The following is a 15,375-nucleotide window of genomic DNA, read 5'->3' on the forward strand; positions in this document are numbered from 1 at the left end:
CTGAAGATGAGATTTTACGACTGCTTTTTTTTCGAGCAGGTGATTTTCTTCGAGCAAATACAGTATTTTAGTCAACCCATATTCTCTCACTTCGTCTCACCCTGTTGGCTAAATTAAAAAACGCGGTGTATTCCGGTCTTAAAAAGGTCAGCGAACGATATGTTCGTCTTGTCCAAACAATAAAAAAAGAAAATTAAAAGTAAAGCACGGATGGTATCCCGGAAATAGGCTTTTCGAAAACAGTCAAGTACAGTACAGTACTGTAAATGTTATTTTAAAGCTACATTGCCGCAGTTCGAACACGTGATTACCAACTGTCCAATCACGTGGCAGAGTCTCACGGCTCGTAAATTTGAACGGACGGCTGCGGATTAGCAACTTTGTATTGTTGAGACTCGCCAATGCTGCCATTTACTCTCCCGTCCCACACTTGCTTACCTTGTAATGGATACGAATTATCTGTCGTCGATTTGAAATGACCGATTGCGTCATTTTGGGGATAAACATGAGTACACATATCATCACCCCTGGGCCGTACCGAGCTACAAAGCTGGTAAGTTCACGTTAAGTTCTTGCAAGGAAACGGCGAAAAGACTACCAACTCAGTTTTTTCCCCCAGCAAATGCATTATAAGTCGTATTTAATTATATATATGAACTCACATGACTGTTGTCAATTAGTTTCATAAACTAACCAGACCAAACAATTTTAACTTCTCAAGTTATTTGTTTACGTGGCGTGGCTTCGATGATGATTTACCATACGTACATGTTTGTTGAACGGAAATTAAGAAAATCATTTCGAGAGTTCATTTAAAGAGATGAATTGTGTATATATAAATATTGGGACCAAAGTAACCCAGTAAATCTTCTTGTCTGGTCTTAGTGGAATGAGATAACTCATCTCTTCCGAGCTGGCATGCCCCTGAAGAAGCACCGGCAGAACCTGCGGAATTACAGCTCCTGCTTCACGGCGCTCGCTGCTGTGGACTGGCTGCACCAAATGCTCTGCAGCAACAGCAACTTTGGTCCCGATGTCACCCGACAGCAGACGGTGCAGCTGCTCAAGAAATTTCTGAAGAACCACGTTATAGAAGACGTGAAGGGCCGTTGGGGCACAGAGGATCTCGAGGACAATAACACACTTTATAGGTAATTGTTAGTTTCTCTGCTTTGGATTCTGAACGAGATGTTTTAGTTGCTGCCGCGACATTCGTACATTTGTCTGCCTTTCAAAAGGTTTCCGTCCACTTCTCCGCTGAAGCCCATCCCGTGTCCAGCTGTGCCCTCAGCGTCCAAAGGCGTTAAGAAAAGGCCTTCGCTTAGAGACAAAGAGGGTTTTTTCCGATTTAAAAGCTTCAAGAAAAATGAACAGGAGGCTGAGGTACGGCAAATGCCAGGGGTCTGCCATTTTTAATTTTTTGGTATTTTTTATTTTTAGTCATCCAAACAAACAAAAAAATAAAAAATCAGTACTTTAAACTACCTTATCTGTCCCTTTTTTCAGGAAAATCACCAAGCAGAAGAAGAGAAAGATCCGGAACAGGCGCATGTACATAGACGAGAGTTGACTGAAGATGACGAGCGCAATATCTGGAGAGATACTACACTGACCCAGTAAAAAAAAAACAAAAAAAAAACACGTGAGAATCCAGAATGAATGAAGACAGGAGGACCCTTAGTGGCTTTCCGTTGTCTTTCAGCCTGCAGAAGATTCTGGCTGTTGCATCTCTTGATGGAGTGTTAGACCCCCGTTCGGTAAACGCTCACCACATCATCCATAACATGACGAAAGTCAACAAGCATGGCGTGGTCGCCCTCGATGACAAGACCGGTAGGTTGAAGTCCAATGAAAGTGAACTTCATGAGCGCTCGTCGCTTTTTGTTTTATATCGGCTAGCGGCTATCGAACTGCTAGCGTAGCCGATTCAATCTTTTCTCCAGATGACCTTCCTCATTGGGTTTTGTCAGCGATGAAGAGCCTGGCCAACTGTGAGTAGCAGCAGCAGCGGCGGCACTAATTGATCTTTTTTTTTTTTTTAACGATTGATCGATTTTGGGCCGTTTCCATTGCGATTGTTGCTCCGGCGCCTAAATTAAAGACCGCGCTTCTGTTTCTCTGTCCCCCCTTTTATTAAAATGTCAACCGACGGCACGTCCAGGGCCCAAGTACGACAGCGGCGAGCCGTCCTACCCGGGCTTTGAGCGGGACGTTTTCAAAACGGTGTCGGATTACTTCTACGGCCTTCCGCAGCCGTTGCTCACCTACGAATTGTACGAGCTGTTCGTCAACGTGCTGGGTAGGTACTCGTTGCTCGACAGTTCAAATTTACGGACGTGGAATTTTGTGGACCTTGTTTTGGTAGGTTTTGGCTAACAACTTTTGATTCTCTCTTCTGTTTGTGACAAGCTAACACCGTTATTCACATCTGTGTTTTTCCCGACGCTAACCGAAGCTCCTCCCCCTTTTACTGTCTGCTTGCACTGACTCCCTGCCCGCGCCGCTCGACCCCCCCCCCCCCCTGTCTACCTCTCCGTCTAGTGTACTGCGGCTATCTAGCATCGCCCGCTGCGCACCAAGGTGGCAAACGCAAGAAGCCCCATCGTCCCCCCGCACCTCCTCCGACGTCATTTCGCTCCACAGAATGTCTCCTCCTGTCGCTGCTTCGGCAAGGAACTTGCGATGAAACGGACTCTCCCATGAGGGAAGTGCTCGGCGCAAAAATTCAATCCCGCCGAGCGGCGCCGAGACGAGGCCCCGCCCCCGCCGCCGCCGACGATGGTGGCCGGTTAGGAGGCGGCGACGTGAGCCTCGGTCCGGCCCGCTCGTCCTTGAGGCGCCCGCGCAGAAGCTCCTCATTGGAGACCATCCTGGATGACTCCGCCCCTTTGACCAGGCGACAGATTTTCTTATCCAATGACAGCCTGGCATCCCGCTTCCCTAGCGACAGGAGCCGAGATAGCAACTGTCGTTCGCATGCTACCTCCGCGTCAACAAAGATGCTGCTGGCCCCATCTGGAATCGCTCCACGCAGTCTCGCCGGGCATTCGGTAGATTCTGCGGCGGCTTTGCGGACGAAGAGCGTGGGCAGCTGTCTGGACGTAGTCGCCGAGACCGGTGAAGAATCCTTTGAAGAGAGCAAGCAGCGAGGTCGAGCCGCCAGCTGCTCCAACGTCAACGCCTCAGAGGACCGCAATGACTCCCGCGCTTCCGCCCCCCCTCCCTCGTCATGCTCCCGGTTTCACTCCGATTCGTCTTCATCCTCTGCATGGAAAGCACGCCGGCCTCACGCCACCTCCGAATCTACCGGCCGCCCGCCGGCTTCCGCTGCATCCAGTCTTTGGACCCTGTCGGCACCCCCGCTTGTCCGTCGCTGTGTGAGCTCTGTGGACGTCTCGAAGTTGCCTCGACCCGCTTCGCTGTTCAAAGCGTCTCTCTGCGCGCCTACCGCCGGAACGCAGCCCCCCGAAACCAAACCCGAGCACAGTAAGACCTCTCTCCCCTGTCTGTTTGTCTGCCGACGTCTAATCAAACTAACAGCGTCTAACAATCTAATGCAGGGGTGTCCAAACTTTTTACCAAGGGGGGCCAGATTTTATGTGGTAAAATGTCGGGGGGGGCCGACCTTGGCTGACATTCTTTACATTGAACAACAATATTGTTCAACAAATTTTAGTAAGCCAGTCTGTTTCACATTTCCATTTTTATTTTAATTTCAACAATCTTAAGAATTTCTTTTGGTTCATTTGAAACAGGAATTTGAAATATGACATATCAGTCAATATAAACACGGAGTGATGTCTTGTTAACTCGTGAGTGATGCCCTCTAGTGTCTAAATGCTATTACTCATTTAGTGAATGCTATTACTCATTTGGCCACTAGAGGGAAGCAGTACTCTATGAAACATCACTCACCAGTCTACGAGACCTCAGTCAATGCAACACGTGTTCCATTGCGCCCAACCTGCGGGCCAGACGGCACTGACTTTATGACAGGGGGCCGAGGGCCGGATGAAATTCGACCGCGGGCCAGATTTGGCCCCCGGGCCGGACTTTGGACATGCCTGATCTAATGAGAGCTCGTGTCGCAAGTTTCGCGCAAGAACGCAACTCTTGCTCATCTCCCCGGTTGAGGCCTTGAAAGTGGTTCCAACGTGCTTTGGACACGACGCCCGCCAGTCAACGCACAGAATCTTAAGGATTTTTTGGGCAACTCGCATTCTTTTCTTGCTGCATCCCGCTCGAAAAAAACATATTCTGAAAGGACATCTTCAATATTAATAGCGTCTTACTCAATTCATCACTGACTGTAGTTGTAGTTGATCAGCCATCAACTCACCCATTGAAGTTTTTTACATGATGAATGGGCTGGTGGGCGGGGCTTTGTGTTTAACGGATTTGCGTCATTTCTGGCCGGCAACACGGGAGAACTGGCGCAAGAAGATCAAAAGGCTGAAGTTTAGCATGTTTTTCCCCTTTGACCTTTCCCCTTTTGCATCGATTCAAAGTTTCAAAGGCAACAGATTGACGGATTTGTCTCTCGCCGCGTTTGCGCTCAGGGCTTCTCCGGCCTCAGAACGAGCGCGTGGCCATTGAGGCCCTGCAGTTGTGCACGCTCCTCCTTCCCCCCGCCTCACGCAGGAAGTTGCAGCTCCTCATGAGGATGATGGCCCGCATCAGCCAGAATGTGGATATGCCTCCGCTCCACCCGGCCATTGGCACCCGAACACTGGTGAGGGAGGGTGGGGGGGGGGGTAATAAGCCATTGGCATAAACTGTGGACGAAGTGAATCGCTGCGCATACCTTCCATACGCAACTTCTCCAAATACGATCCCGATTGTGTTTTTTCGCTTTTTTTCCAGATGGTCCACGCCTTTTCATCCTGCGTCCTCGGCAGCGCCGACGAGTGCGACTTGGATGAGCTCTTAGCCACCAGATTGGTTTCCTTTTTAATGGATCACCAGCAAAGCATTCTGTCCGTCCCGGAGTATCTGCTCGGCGCTATTAACGATCACGTCCGGTGTTTGCGCGCAGCACAGGTAGAGATCTTTAAAAAAAAAAAAAAATCACCACTCAAAATATAAATATGACTAACTTTGCTTTTTGTGTTCCACGGAGTGATGTTAAGAGCTCCCTTTATGGTGACAAAATGCTTATGTCATCATTCATCGCGCAATACAATACCGCTTGTTGAAATCCACCCACTTTTCTCCCCCCCCCCGCAGGTACCAGTCGAAGACGCGGCGAACGTCGACGGCAGCGAGCCAGTGTGCGCTCCGCCGCCGCCGTACACTTTCTGCCGTCAGATTAGCGCTGCCGAATTTGAGCACCAGAAGCTGTCCTATTCCCAGAAGGCCATGGAGGACTTACTGGAGATGTTGGTGTCGGATCAAAATATGACGGAGAAGGACAGATGCAAAAGGTTGAAGCAGGTAAAAAAAAAAAAATTTGTTCTGTTACTTTGTGTATAACTAGCTGGTTCGCTGCCCTCTGGGCGGCTCATCAGCTAGTTCCTGCGGAAGGCTGGTAAGGTGGGCCTTCGGCCCACAAAAGTGTTGTTGCTTGGTTCAACTTTTTGTTCATCTTCATTGCTTATCGCGAAAATAAAGAGATGTTTAGCTCTACTAAATAACTAACAATTTTATTGCAATGCTTGTGGGTAGACAACATTTTTTCGCTAAGATGCCCGCGCGATCGTAGTGAGCCACTGCCTGAGCGGCGCAGCGGCGCGGTGAAGTAGGTACGTTTTGAAAAGGGACAGACGGAAGGACAGACTGCGTGCGGGACGACGTGCAATATATATATAGATTTAGACGGCGGCGCGGGCACCCGCAGCGGCTCCTCTCGATGTCTGATTGAGAGGGAAGAAATTTAATCTGTGCCGTATGTTGCACATACGGCGCATTTGACAATAAAGTTGTACTCGACTGGACTTAACTTATTCCTATATATTATTATATATAATATAATATATATAATTCATTCATTCATTCATCTTCTGTACCGCTTGATCCTCACTAGGGTCGCGGGGGGTGCTGGAGCCTATCCCAGCTGTCTCCGGGCAGTAGGCGGGGGACACCCTGAATCGGTTGCCAGCCAATCGCAGGGCACACAGAGACGAACAACCATTCGCACTCACACTCACACCTAGGGACAATTTTTAGTGTTCAATCAGCCTGCCACGCATGTTTTTGGAATGGGGGAGGAAACCGGAGCACCCGGAGAAAACCCACGCCGGCCCGGGGAGAACATGCAAACTCCACACAGGGAGGCCGGAGCTGGAATCGAACCCGGTACCTCTGCACTGTGAAGCCGTCGTGCTAAACACTGGACTACTGGGCCGCATATATAATATAATATATATATATATATATATATATATATATAATATTATAATATTATATTTTGGTGCTCAAGAGTTCACGATTAATTCTTGCGAATCACTTTTGCTTGCAGCCAGAGAACTGCATTTAGCCCCGGAGCGAAAAATAAATCCATTTGCTCGCGTGACGCCTCACCCCCATCTTATACGGTGACCTTGTTCAGTTTCAGAAGCAGTACCCCGACATCTACAGTCGACGCTACCCGGCCGCGGAAAAAGCCGGCAAGACCGACAACAAGCCAAAGATGAAAGCGCCGCTGCTCATCAGGAGGACCAAAGCGTTCGGTATCAGGAGCTAAACTGGTTGGGATGTTCGCTGCACTGGAACTGCACTCGCGCTGGTACTCACACGACCGGATGTTACAATGGGAACGATTATATATATTTTTGGTGGGAGATATGAAGGCAGGTTGACAGCTTGCGTGCGCGCCGTTGTTGTTGTTTTTGCACCGCTGCGCCATTGAAGCTCAACTGTCTACACGTGAAGTATTTTCCGCATGAATGTGGACTTGTACGTTTGGGAATTAGATTCTAGATTTTAATTTATGTTAATGGTACTAATGCGAGATGTCTTGGCTTGGATCTATTTTTTTTTTTTTTTTAAGCCAATGTTTTTATGGCGGCCCGGTAGTCCAGTGGTTAGCACGTGGGCTTCACAGTGCAGAGGTACCGGGTTCGATTCCAGCTCCGGCCTCCCTGTGTGGAGTTTGCATGTTCTCCCCGGGCCTGCGTGGGTTTTCTCCGGGTGCTCCGGTTTCCTCCCACATTCCAAAAACATGCGTGGCAGGCTGATTGGACGCTCTAAATTGTCCCTAGGTGTGAGTGTGAGTGTGAGTGGTTGTTCGTCTCTGTGTGCCCTGTGATTGGCTGGCGACCAATTCAGGGTGTCCCCCGCCTACTGCCCGGAGACGGCTGGGATAGGCTCCAGCACCCCCCGCGACCCTAGTGAGGATCAAGCGGCTCGGAAGATGAATGAATGAATGTTTTTATGTACTAAACAGTTTATAAGACTGACAGACTCAAAAATGTTCAGTTCCTGTATTCTTAATTTAGTCGTGTTCGGATTTTTTTTTTTTCCAACTGCAGAGCTGGGAAAGGAATTAAGCTTGATATTTTGGCGCTCTGCTTGTATGTCTATCGTTGTAGTTGAAAAAGTTCAAGCTGTCAAAAATGTTCAATTGGGGCGGGCTTTAGGGTTTTATTCGGCACCTGCTTTCTTTTGCCGATTGGTTTAATGCACAAAGCGTGACCTTAACTTTCCAAAAATGTCCTAATATATTGGGCATTTCTTGGTCCCAGCCTACGTGAAGCATGTTATTGTATGTCCTAGATTGCATTTCTTGTTATCCTTGTTCTTCTCCAACTATGCAAATTTCAGGGTAATAAACGCATGCAGCTGTTATTTGCGTGGTCGTATTTGTTACAAAACTGCTCAAGAAGAAGAAGAAAAACCTTTATTAGTCTCACAATGGAGAAATTCCCAATTCACAGCAGCAAAGTTATGAAAGTAAGAAGTAGAACAACAAATTATAGGAGCTGCTGGAAAGGCAGCCACTCTCGCGTAATCCGCTTCAAACTCCAAGCCGCGACTCCCAGCTCCAAATCCGCATCGGCACTCCGCGCCAACGCTCCTTTCTTCTCATCGTCGGCTCCTCAAGACCTCCATCCATCCAGCCGCAGACCGTTCAACAGCACCGATCTCTCCGCTGAACAAAGCGGGGCTGTGAAAAATGCTGCCCATTACAGGCGCAAGACACAAGCGCCCCGGGACTGTCCAGCAACGACAGTCAAATGGCGCCGACATTCCTCCAGTCAAAAACAGTGCTGGTATACCCATGCTGCCGAGAAGGCGCAACCACCAAGCACAGAGTCTCCTCCTTGATGAATGTCGTGGCCAAAAAATGCTGAAAAAGGTCCACAGCAAGTCCACACGACGTAACAACAAACACAAAGTGACAAAAGAAACACAAAAACAACAAAAAAAAGCAAGGCTCATGAGAGCACTTGCTGACGGCTGCCTACTCGGGCGCCATCTTGACTTCAAAGAATGTGATTCTTTGTGATTTCTCAATGTGATTGGTACACAGCCACAACCCAACGATAGGTCACTGAAGCAGAACTATTGAGTCGCTTGAAACTAGTGAATTATTGCCCGTTATTTTTGTCAATTTTTTTTTTCACCCCCGGATGGTGTTCGACTTTACGGGTTTCTATGGCGGCTTCTTTTTGGGACATCACCCCCTTTAAAGCTGACGAGCTCATTTTGCCTCATGCCATCTCAAATACCGATGCCGTTGGCGAGAACAATAACCGATGTGGTCCATTTGGTTTGAAATGTTTCCAGACTTCATCCTCGGCTCTTCTGCAACGGATGATCCGTTCTCATTCTCTCCGTATCGCTGCCTCGGGAACCAAGCAGTTAAATGGTTCTTCCTACGTTGAGTTTCTCCAAGCCGTCTGGAACTCATTAGGACGCATTCTTTCACATGCACAAATAAGCGTCAAACGGCCGAAATTGAGGCTCGGGTCCTTGCAGTGGACGTTGCCCCCACAGGTCAACAAAGGCCTTGTTTCGAAGGCTTCGGTGGACGTTTGACTCGAGGCCATGAGGACAAAGCTGACTTGTTCGGCTCGGTTTCCCGCCGCGTGGTGGAAAGGTAGAAGTGGGGGGTGAGGGGGGGGAGGAGGAGATGTAGAGAAGAGGAGGAGAATTCTCTCATAACAGGAAATTAGTGTGCGGTTTCAATGCAGCCTGGAGTGCTCGGGAAAGCGAGAAGGATTTTTCAAAAGCGTACGGCAGAATGGCCAGCTAGTAAGTAAAGCTTTTCTATTCTTTCATGTTTTTTTTTTTTTTTAGGAGTGCATGAGCTAAAACTAAAAAAAATAAAGTCATATACACGGTTTGTGTTCCTGAGTTGACTGGGTTTCACCAGTCAAGTTAGTTACTTGAGGAATGCAAAGTTTTCCATGAGCACTTTGGACTTCCTAATATTTTGTGGTCGTATGAAGACATGAACGGAGGCGAATTTCCCCAAACAAATGACAGAATTGTCCAACAAATGGGTTCATCGTCATTTGGCCTCAATTTGACTGCGATACAAAGCCAGTCGGCAGCCCGGTAGTCCAGTGGTTAGCACGTCGGCTTCACAGTGCAGCGGTACCGGGTTCGATTCCAGCTCCGGCCTCCCTGTGTGGAATTTGCATGTTCTCCCCGGGCCTGCGTGGCTTTTCTCCGGGTGCTCCGGTTTCCTCCCACATTCCAAAAACATGCGTGGCAGGCTGATTGAACACTCTAAATTGTCCCTAGGTGTGAGCGTGAGCGTGAATGGTTGTTCGTTTCTGTGTGCCCTGCGATTGGCTGGCAACCGATTCAGGGTGTCCCCCGCCTACTGCCCGGAGACAGCTGGGATAGGCTCCAGCACCCCCCGCGACCCTCGTGAGGATCAACCGGTACCGGTACAAAGCCAGTCATCAAAATCTTGTGTTCTGAGCCAAAATGACAACAATTTAAAATCCGACCTCCAAAACCACAAGTTTCCCCCTTGGAAGTGGAAACCGAACACGCTTTCGCAGCCTTCATCATACACCGCTGAGAGAGTTCTTCCGGATTGTCTTTGAGATCCGCTGCAACAGCCATCTTGGCATCACTCAGGTCATTCGAAACGGACCTCTTTGATGAAACCACAGCCGGATTTCGTTTGGGCTAGTCAAGAAGTTGCTCCGGCACGGGCGGTGAGGACAGGAACTGTCAGATGCTCAGGGAGTTGCGAGCGTTGCCTCACCTATTATCGCTCACTGACCGAAGCGCACCGATTGATTGTCCTGGAACTTTTCTGACATTCTTCTTTGAGAGTGTCAGTTTAGCAACCAACGATCCTGAATTCATTCCATCCATCCATTTTTTGAACCGCTTAATCCTCACTAGGGTTGCAGGGGGTGCTGGAGCCTATCCCAGCTGTCTCCGGGCAGTAGGCGGGGGACACCCTGAATCGGTTGCCAGCCAATCGCAGGGCACACAGAAACGAACAACCATTTGCACTCACGCTCACACATAGGGACAATTTAGAGCGTCCAATCAGCCTACCATACATGTTTTTGAATGTGGGAGGAAACCGGAGCACCCGGAGAAAACCCACGCAGGCCCGGGGAGAACATGCAAACTCCACACAGGGAGGCCGGAGCCTGAATTCATTCTCGACTGTAATTCTTGTCCAGTGTGGAGCATCCCGCTGCTGGTTACAGGAAGATCTTTGAGACGGTGGAGGAGCTGAATGAAGCAATTCCAGCCAAGGTCACCGGTAGGGGAGAAAACATTCCTTGAACCTGTACCGCCTATCTTACAGGAATGTAACTTTGTCCAATTTGTGTCTGCGAAGGCGTTTTGCCAACATGGCTGGGCGGCAGTCTTCTCAGGATGGGACCGGGTCTTTTCGAGGTCGGGGACCAACCGTTCCACCATCTGTTTGACGGACAGGCTCTCATGCACAAGTTTGACCTGAAGAACGGTCGGGTGACCTATTGCAGAAAGTAAGAACTGAACCGTTCCAGACCGGGAAAGTTGGATCCTGCCCTGAAAATGACAGCGCCTCTTCTTCTTGTTCAGGTTTTTGAAAACGGATGCCTACGTCCGTGCCATGACCGAGAACAGAGTGGTCATCACGGAGTTTGGCACAGCGGTGTACCCTGACCCCTGCAAAAATATCTTCTCCAGGTGAAATTGACTGTTGTTCCAACATTGATGGATTCAAAATTTGTGTTTAAACACAAAAGAAGAGATCAAATTTTCCGTTTATTAAAAAAAAAAAAAGGCCACGTTAGGAGAAGAGTTTCGCCCTGAATGAATGTAAAGAGGTGTGGGTACACCCTGGACTGGTCACTATCCAATCGCACGGCTTTCTTTGTAATGAACAAACAACTGACTCGTATGTGAGTGCAGATTTTTCTCCTACTTCCGGGGCATTGAGGTGACTGACAACTGCGTCGTGAACGTCTATCCAGTTGGGGAGGAATTCTACGCCGTCACGGAGACCAATTACATCACCAAGGTTGATCCCGAGTCACTGGACACTTTAAAGAAGGTGAGAGTCAACCGAGCTTCGCCGAGTTGCACTAAAGAAAATAAATAAAAATACTTCTTTCAAAACATGGATATCCGTCAATTATCACGTTATTTATTTACATTTATTTGTTATTAGATCAAGGCACTGAAAATAATTATCTACCTCAAGCAAAAATAATTTAAATCAAGGCGTGGGATTTAAAAATGTGCGTTTTATGGACGTGACATTTTCCTCACAAAACGTATACATCAGAAGCAATTTTTCTTTGGATTCGAACAAAGTAAGAATTTGTTTTCCATTTCATGTACGGTAATGATGTCATTTGTTTCCCGCGATATATCGTTTTCCAAATCTTTCCAAAATGTAGCACTAATGGGTACAGTCAAAAAAAAGTCACACTTTCAATTTCAGCTGTACAAAAACAACACTTATTATCAATATCCACAAACCGTGAAATGGACGCGATAGTTGGGTAAATATGATGTATTTAAAATATTATTCTCAAAACTTTATTTACAATGAGGAGTTTTACAATGACATTGATTTGCGTCACCCGACTAGAAAACCTAAATCTACAAAACCTAAATCTACCAAACTAAACGTTTGATCATTTTTGAGCTTTCTGGAGGACTTATCATACACGAATACCGTATCATATATAGCTGCTGCATATGAGTGTGCTCTTTTTTCTGTCGATGTACGTAAATTAGGTGGACCTGTGTAAGTACCTGTCGGTTAATGGGGTAACAGCTCACCCCCACTTTGACGCAGATGGTACAGTCTACAACATCGGCAACTGCTTTGGCAAGAACATGAGTCTCGCTTATAACATTGTCAGGATCCCACCTGCTCAGAAAGGTGAGTTTGGTTCGGTTTGTTACCAAAAGTAAAATCTTTTTATTTTTTGGGGGGGGGGGTCATTTACCGTTGCCGCCCTGTGTTTATAGACAAGTCGGACCCCCTTGAGAAATCGCAGGTCATCGTTCAACTCCCAAGTAGTGAGAGGTTAAAACCCTCCTACATTCACAGGTACCGAGGAGGAAGATGTGTTTTTTTAAAGAAATCTTTATTGAACAAGTCAGAATACAATTCTCAGCAAACAGAAAACAAAACGAACGTGCTACCAATACATACATATTACAAACGTTTAAACAAAAAAGAAGGGGAAAAAATAGAATGAAGCCAGGGGATTTTTAGACAAAATGGCGGCATTGAGTTCAAACTCAACTGAGTATTGAGTATGACGTCAGAATCTAAACTGTCCATCTCCGCCCCCGTTCTTCTCTCTGCTTGCGCAGTTTTGGTTTGACCGGCGACTATTTCGTGTTTGTGGAGCAGCCGGTGAAAATCAACCTGCTCAAGTTTTTGTCGGCTTGGAGTGTCAGAGGAGCCACATACATGGACTGCTTTGAATCCAATGAGAGCATGGGGGTAGGTGGGCGTGTCGTCCATATTTGCCAGGGCATGTGAAGATTTTAAATTTAAATACTACAATTAAACATTTGCTTCCGTAGCCCAGACTTTGGTCTTTAATTTGTCTTTCAATTTGTACTCACTCCAGTTGACTCTTTGTACATGGGCATGTTTTTTTTTTCTGTAGACGTGGTTTCACCTGGCCACGAGGGACCCGGCGGCATAGCTGAGCAGCCACAAGTTCCGAACTTCAGCTTTCAACATTTTCCATCACATCAATGCTTATGAAGACCAGGGATTTATTGTTGTTGACCTCTGTGTGTGGAAAGGGTAAGCTCGACTGTGTGTGTGTGTTTGCGTGATGACACACACAATGCTTTTAACCGTTGCGTCTGTGCGCAGACATGACTTTGTGTATAACTACCTGTATCTGGCCAACCTGAGGGGAGAGTGGGATGAGGTTAAGAAAGCAGCCGCGAGAGCTCCTCAGCCCGAGGTCAGAAGATACGTGCTGCCGCTGGATCTGCACACCGTGAGTACACACATCCCCCGGCCCGTTTTCAGTCAACTTAACTGTTGCTGCTGTGAAGCGGATGACGGAGGACCCCAGTTGGTTTTTTTGGGGGGGAGGTTGGAGGGTGGATTGAGGACATTTCAATTCATTTCAAAAAGGGAAAGATGGTTTCAGATACAAAATATGACCGTGGTCACGGAACAATACAATACAATACAATACATGCTGATTTTTACTTCTCCTTTGACGAATGTCGTGGCTAAAAAACGCTAAAAACAGTCCATATCGGGTCCACACGATGAAACAACAAGTGACAAAAGAAAAGACAAAAACAACAAAAAAAGAAAAAAAAAAAGCAAGGCTCTTGTAGAGCACGTGCCGAAGGCTGCCTACTCGGGCGCCATCTTGGAAAAAAAAAAACAATGAACTTGTATCTCAAGGCACCCCTGTGCAGTTGTTGACTCAAAGTGCGTTTCCTGCTTTTTTTTCTTGCAAGTACATTGTATTTAGTCAAAAGTGGCTAATCTTTTTGTGCTTGGTAATGGCTCGGTTCCGTTTGTGACCAGCAGATGGCAGCGAAGGGCTTCGCACCTGTTGGTCATCATGTCATTCGCTCTTTTCTGTTAAAAGCACCGTCGCGCCGACCGCTCTTGGATCGTTGTGTTGCCGTCATGTTTTTCTTTTTTTTTCTGTTGCCGTCACGTTCGCTCTGTGCGGGCTTTTAGGAGGAGCCAGGAAAGAACCTGATTTCTCTGCCGTACACGACGGCAACCGCTGCTCTTCGTAGTGACGGAACCGTCTGGTTGGAACCTGAAGTCCTCTTTTCCAAACCAAGACAAGGTGCCACTTTTTTTTTTTTTTTGGTTTTGTTTTGTTTTGACATCCGGTGCTTTGCGAGCGAAATGATACAGTATTCAAGGCCCGCAAGTATGGCTCTCCACATTCAACTCGCAGCATTGTCTCCCAGCCTTTGAGTTTCCGCAGATCAACTACTCTCAATGCCGTGGCAAGAAGTATTCCTTCGCGTATGGTCTTGGACTCAACCATTTCATCCCTGACAAGGTGGGAACACTCAATTTGCACACTATAGATGTTATAAATTGATTTTTTAATTGGGACAATGATTGATTTGAGAACTGACTCTAGATTGTCAAGTTAAACGTCCAGACCAAAGAGACGTGGGTGTGGCAGGAGGATGAGTGTTATCCGTCAGAGCCGCTATTTGTACCAACGCCGGGGGCTACGACGGAGGATGACGGTATGATTGCAATCGCAAAGAACACAAATTTAAAAAAAATAAAAGTAGTATCACTTACCCATAACTTTGTAGTTATTCTTGCTTTACATTTGCAATTGACAATCCCGTATATATTAAAACCAAGATCCTAAAGTTCTCTCATATGAATGCAACTTCATTGATTAAATACGACGACAGGTAATGTGTCTATCATACTCGACAATCTAAAAAATGTCAGCTACTCGGCTCATTGTGTGTGTGTCCTGTGTAGGTGTGCTGCTGAGTATTGTTGTCAAGCCAGGAGCAGAGAAGCCCGGCTTCTTGTTGGTGCTGGATGCCGCCAAACTGAGCGAGGTGGCCCGGGCAGAGGTGGACAGCATCTTTCCGGTGACTTTTCATGGCTTCTACAAGCCGTGATCCTCGCATAACGAGGCCAAATAGTCAACGCGTGTGGCGGAGTCGCGATAAAAGGACGGTGGTCTTTCTTCAACCAAGTACACGACACGGATCTTGACGACCTGCGTCGCCTGTTGATGTGCTTGACTGAAGAGCAAGAATACGGGCGTGAAGCAACATGTATTGCTAATGCTCAACGGGCAGGCAACTTTTAACCACACTCTATTGTTTTTTAACAGCTTTGCAATATTAACAAACACAAATGTTTTGACTTTTTTGTGGTATATTACACATTTGTTGTCATAAAAATGAGGCTTTTATAGGATGGCTATCTCTGGTGTTTTTGAATGTGCAAAACATCCGATTTATTTA

The 15,375-nt window shown here is 47.2% G+C and overlaps 2 protein-coding genes across 2 annotated transcripts; both read left to right on the plus strand.

Annotated features, from left to right (window-relative positions):
• Positions 1–264: 264 nt before the first annotated feature.
• On the plus strand, positions 265–7,214 carry LOC127605780 (DEP domain-containing protein 1B-like). Its single transcript, XM_052073551.1, has 12 exons — positions 265–553; positions 886–1,151; positions 1,239–1,383; positions 1,507–1,616; positions 1,703–1,833; positions 1,944–1,991; positions 2,162–2,299; positions 2,542–3,486; positions 4,560–4,732; positions 4,864–5,040; positions 5,227–5,433; positions 6,548–7,214. Exons 1-12 carry the CDS (start codon positions 476–478, stop codon positions 6,680–6,682), a joined length of 2,553 nt encoding a protein of 850 aa, XP_051929511.1. The 5' UTR covers positions 265–475; the 3' UTR covers positions 6,683–7,214.
• A 1,869-nt stretch (positions 7,215–9,083) lies between these two features.
• Positions 9,084–15,257, plus strand: LOC127605807 (retinal Mueller cells isomerohydrolase-like). The gene is given in 14 exon segments (XM_052073601.1): positions 9,084–9,195; positions 10,599–10,681; positions 10,760–10,910; positions 10,987–11,094; positions 11,320–11,461; positions 12,154–12,301; positions 12,391–12,472; positions 12,742–12,874; positions 13,044–13,186; positions 13,259–13,388; positions 13,940–14,210; positions 14,338–14,432; positions 14,517–14,628; positions 14,879–15,257. Coding segments are annotated over 11 exon segments (1,287 nt in total). The 5' UTR covers positions 9,084–9,184; the 3' UTR covers positions 14,096–14,210; positions 14,338–14,432; positions 14,517–14,628; positions 14,879–15,257.
• The last annotated feature ends 118 nt before the right edge of the window (positions 15,258–15,375 follow it).

This window comes from Hippocampus zosterae, chromosome 8, assembly GCF_025434085.1.
Source record: "Hippocampus zosterae strain Florida chromosome 8, ASM2543408v3, whole genome shotgun sequence".
Taxonomy (NCBI): Eukaryota; Metazoa; Chordata; class Actinopteri; order Syngnathiformes; family Syngnathidae; genus Hippocampus; species Hippocampus zosterae.

Coding starts and splice junctions, on each gene's coding strand:
- LOC127605780 (XM_052073551.1), top strand. CDS start 476: ATGACCGATTGCGTCATTTTGGGGATAAACATGAGTACACATATCATC. Junction 1,152..1,238: donor GACAATAACACACTTTATAG/GTAATTGTTAGT, acceptor GCCTTTCAAAAG/GTTTCCGTCCACTTCTCCGC. Junction 1,384..1,506: donor AAAATGAACAGGAGGCTGAG/GTACGGCAAATG, acceptor CCCTTTTTTCAG/GAAAATCACCAAGCAGAAGA.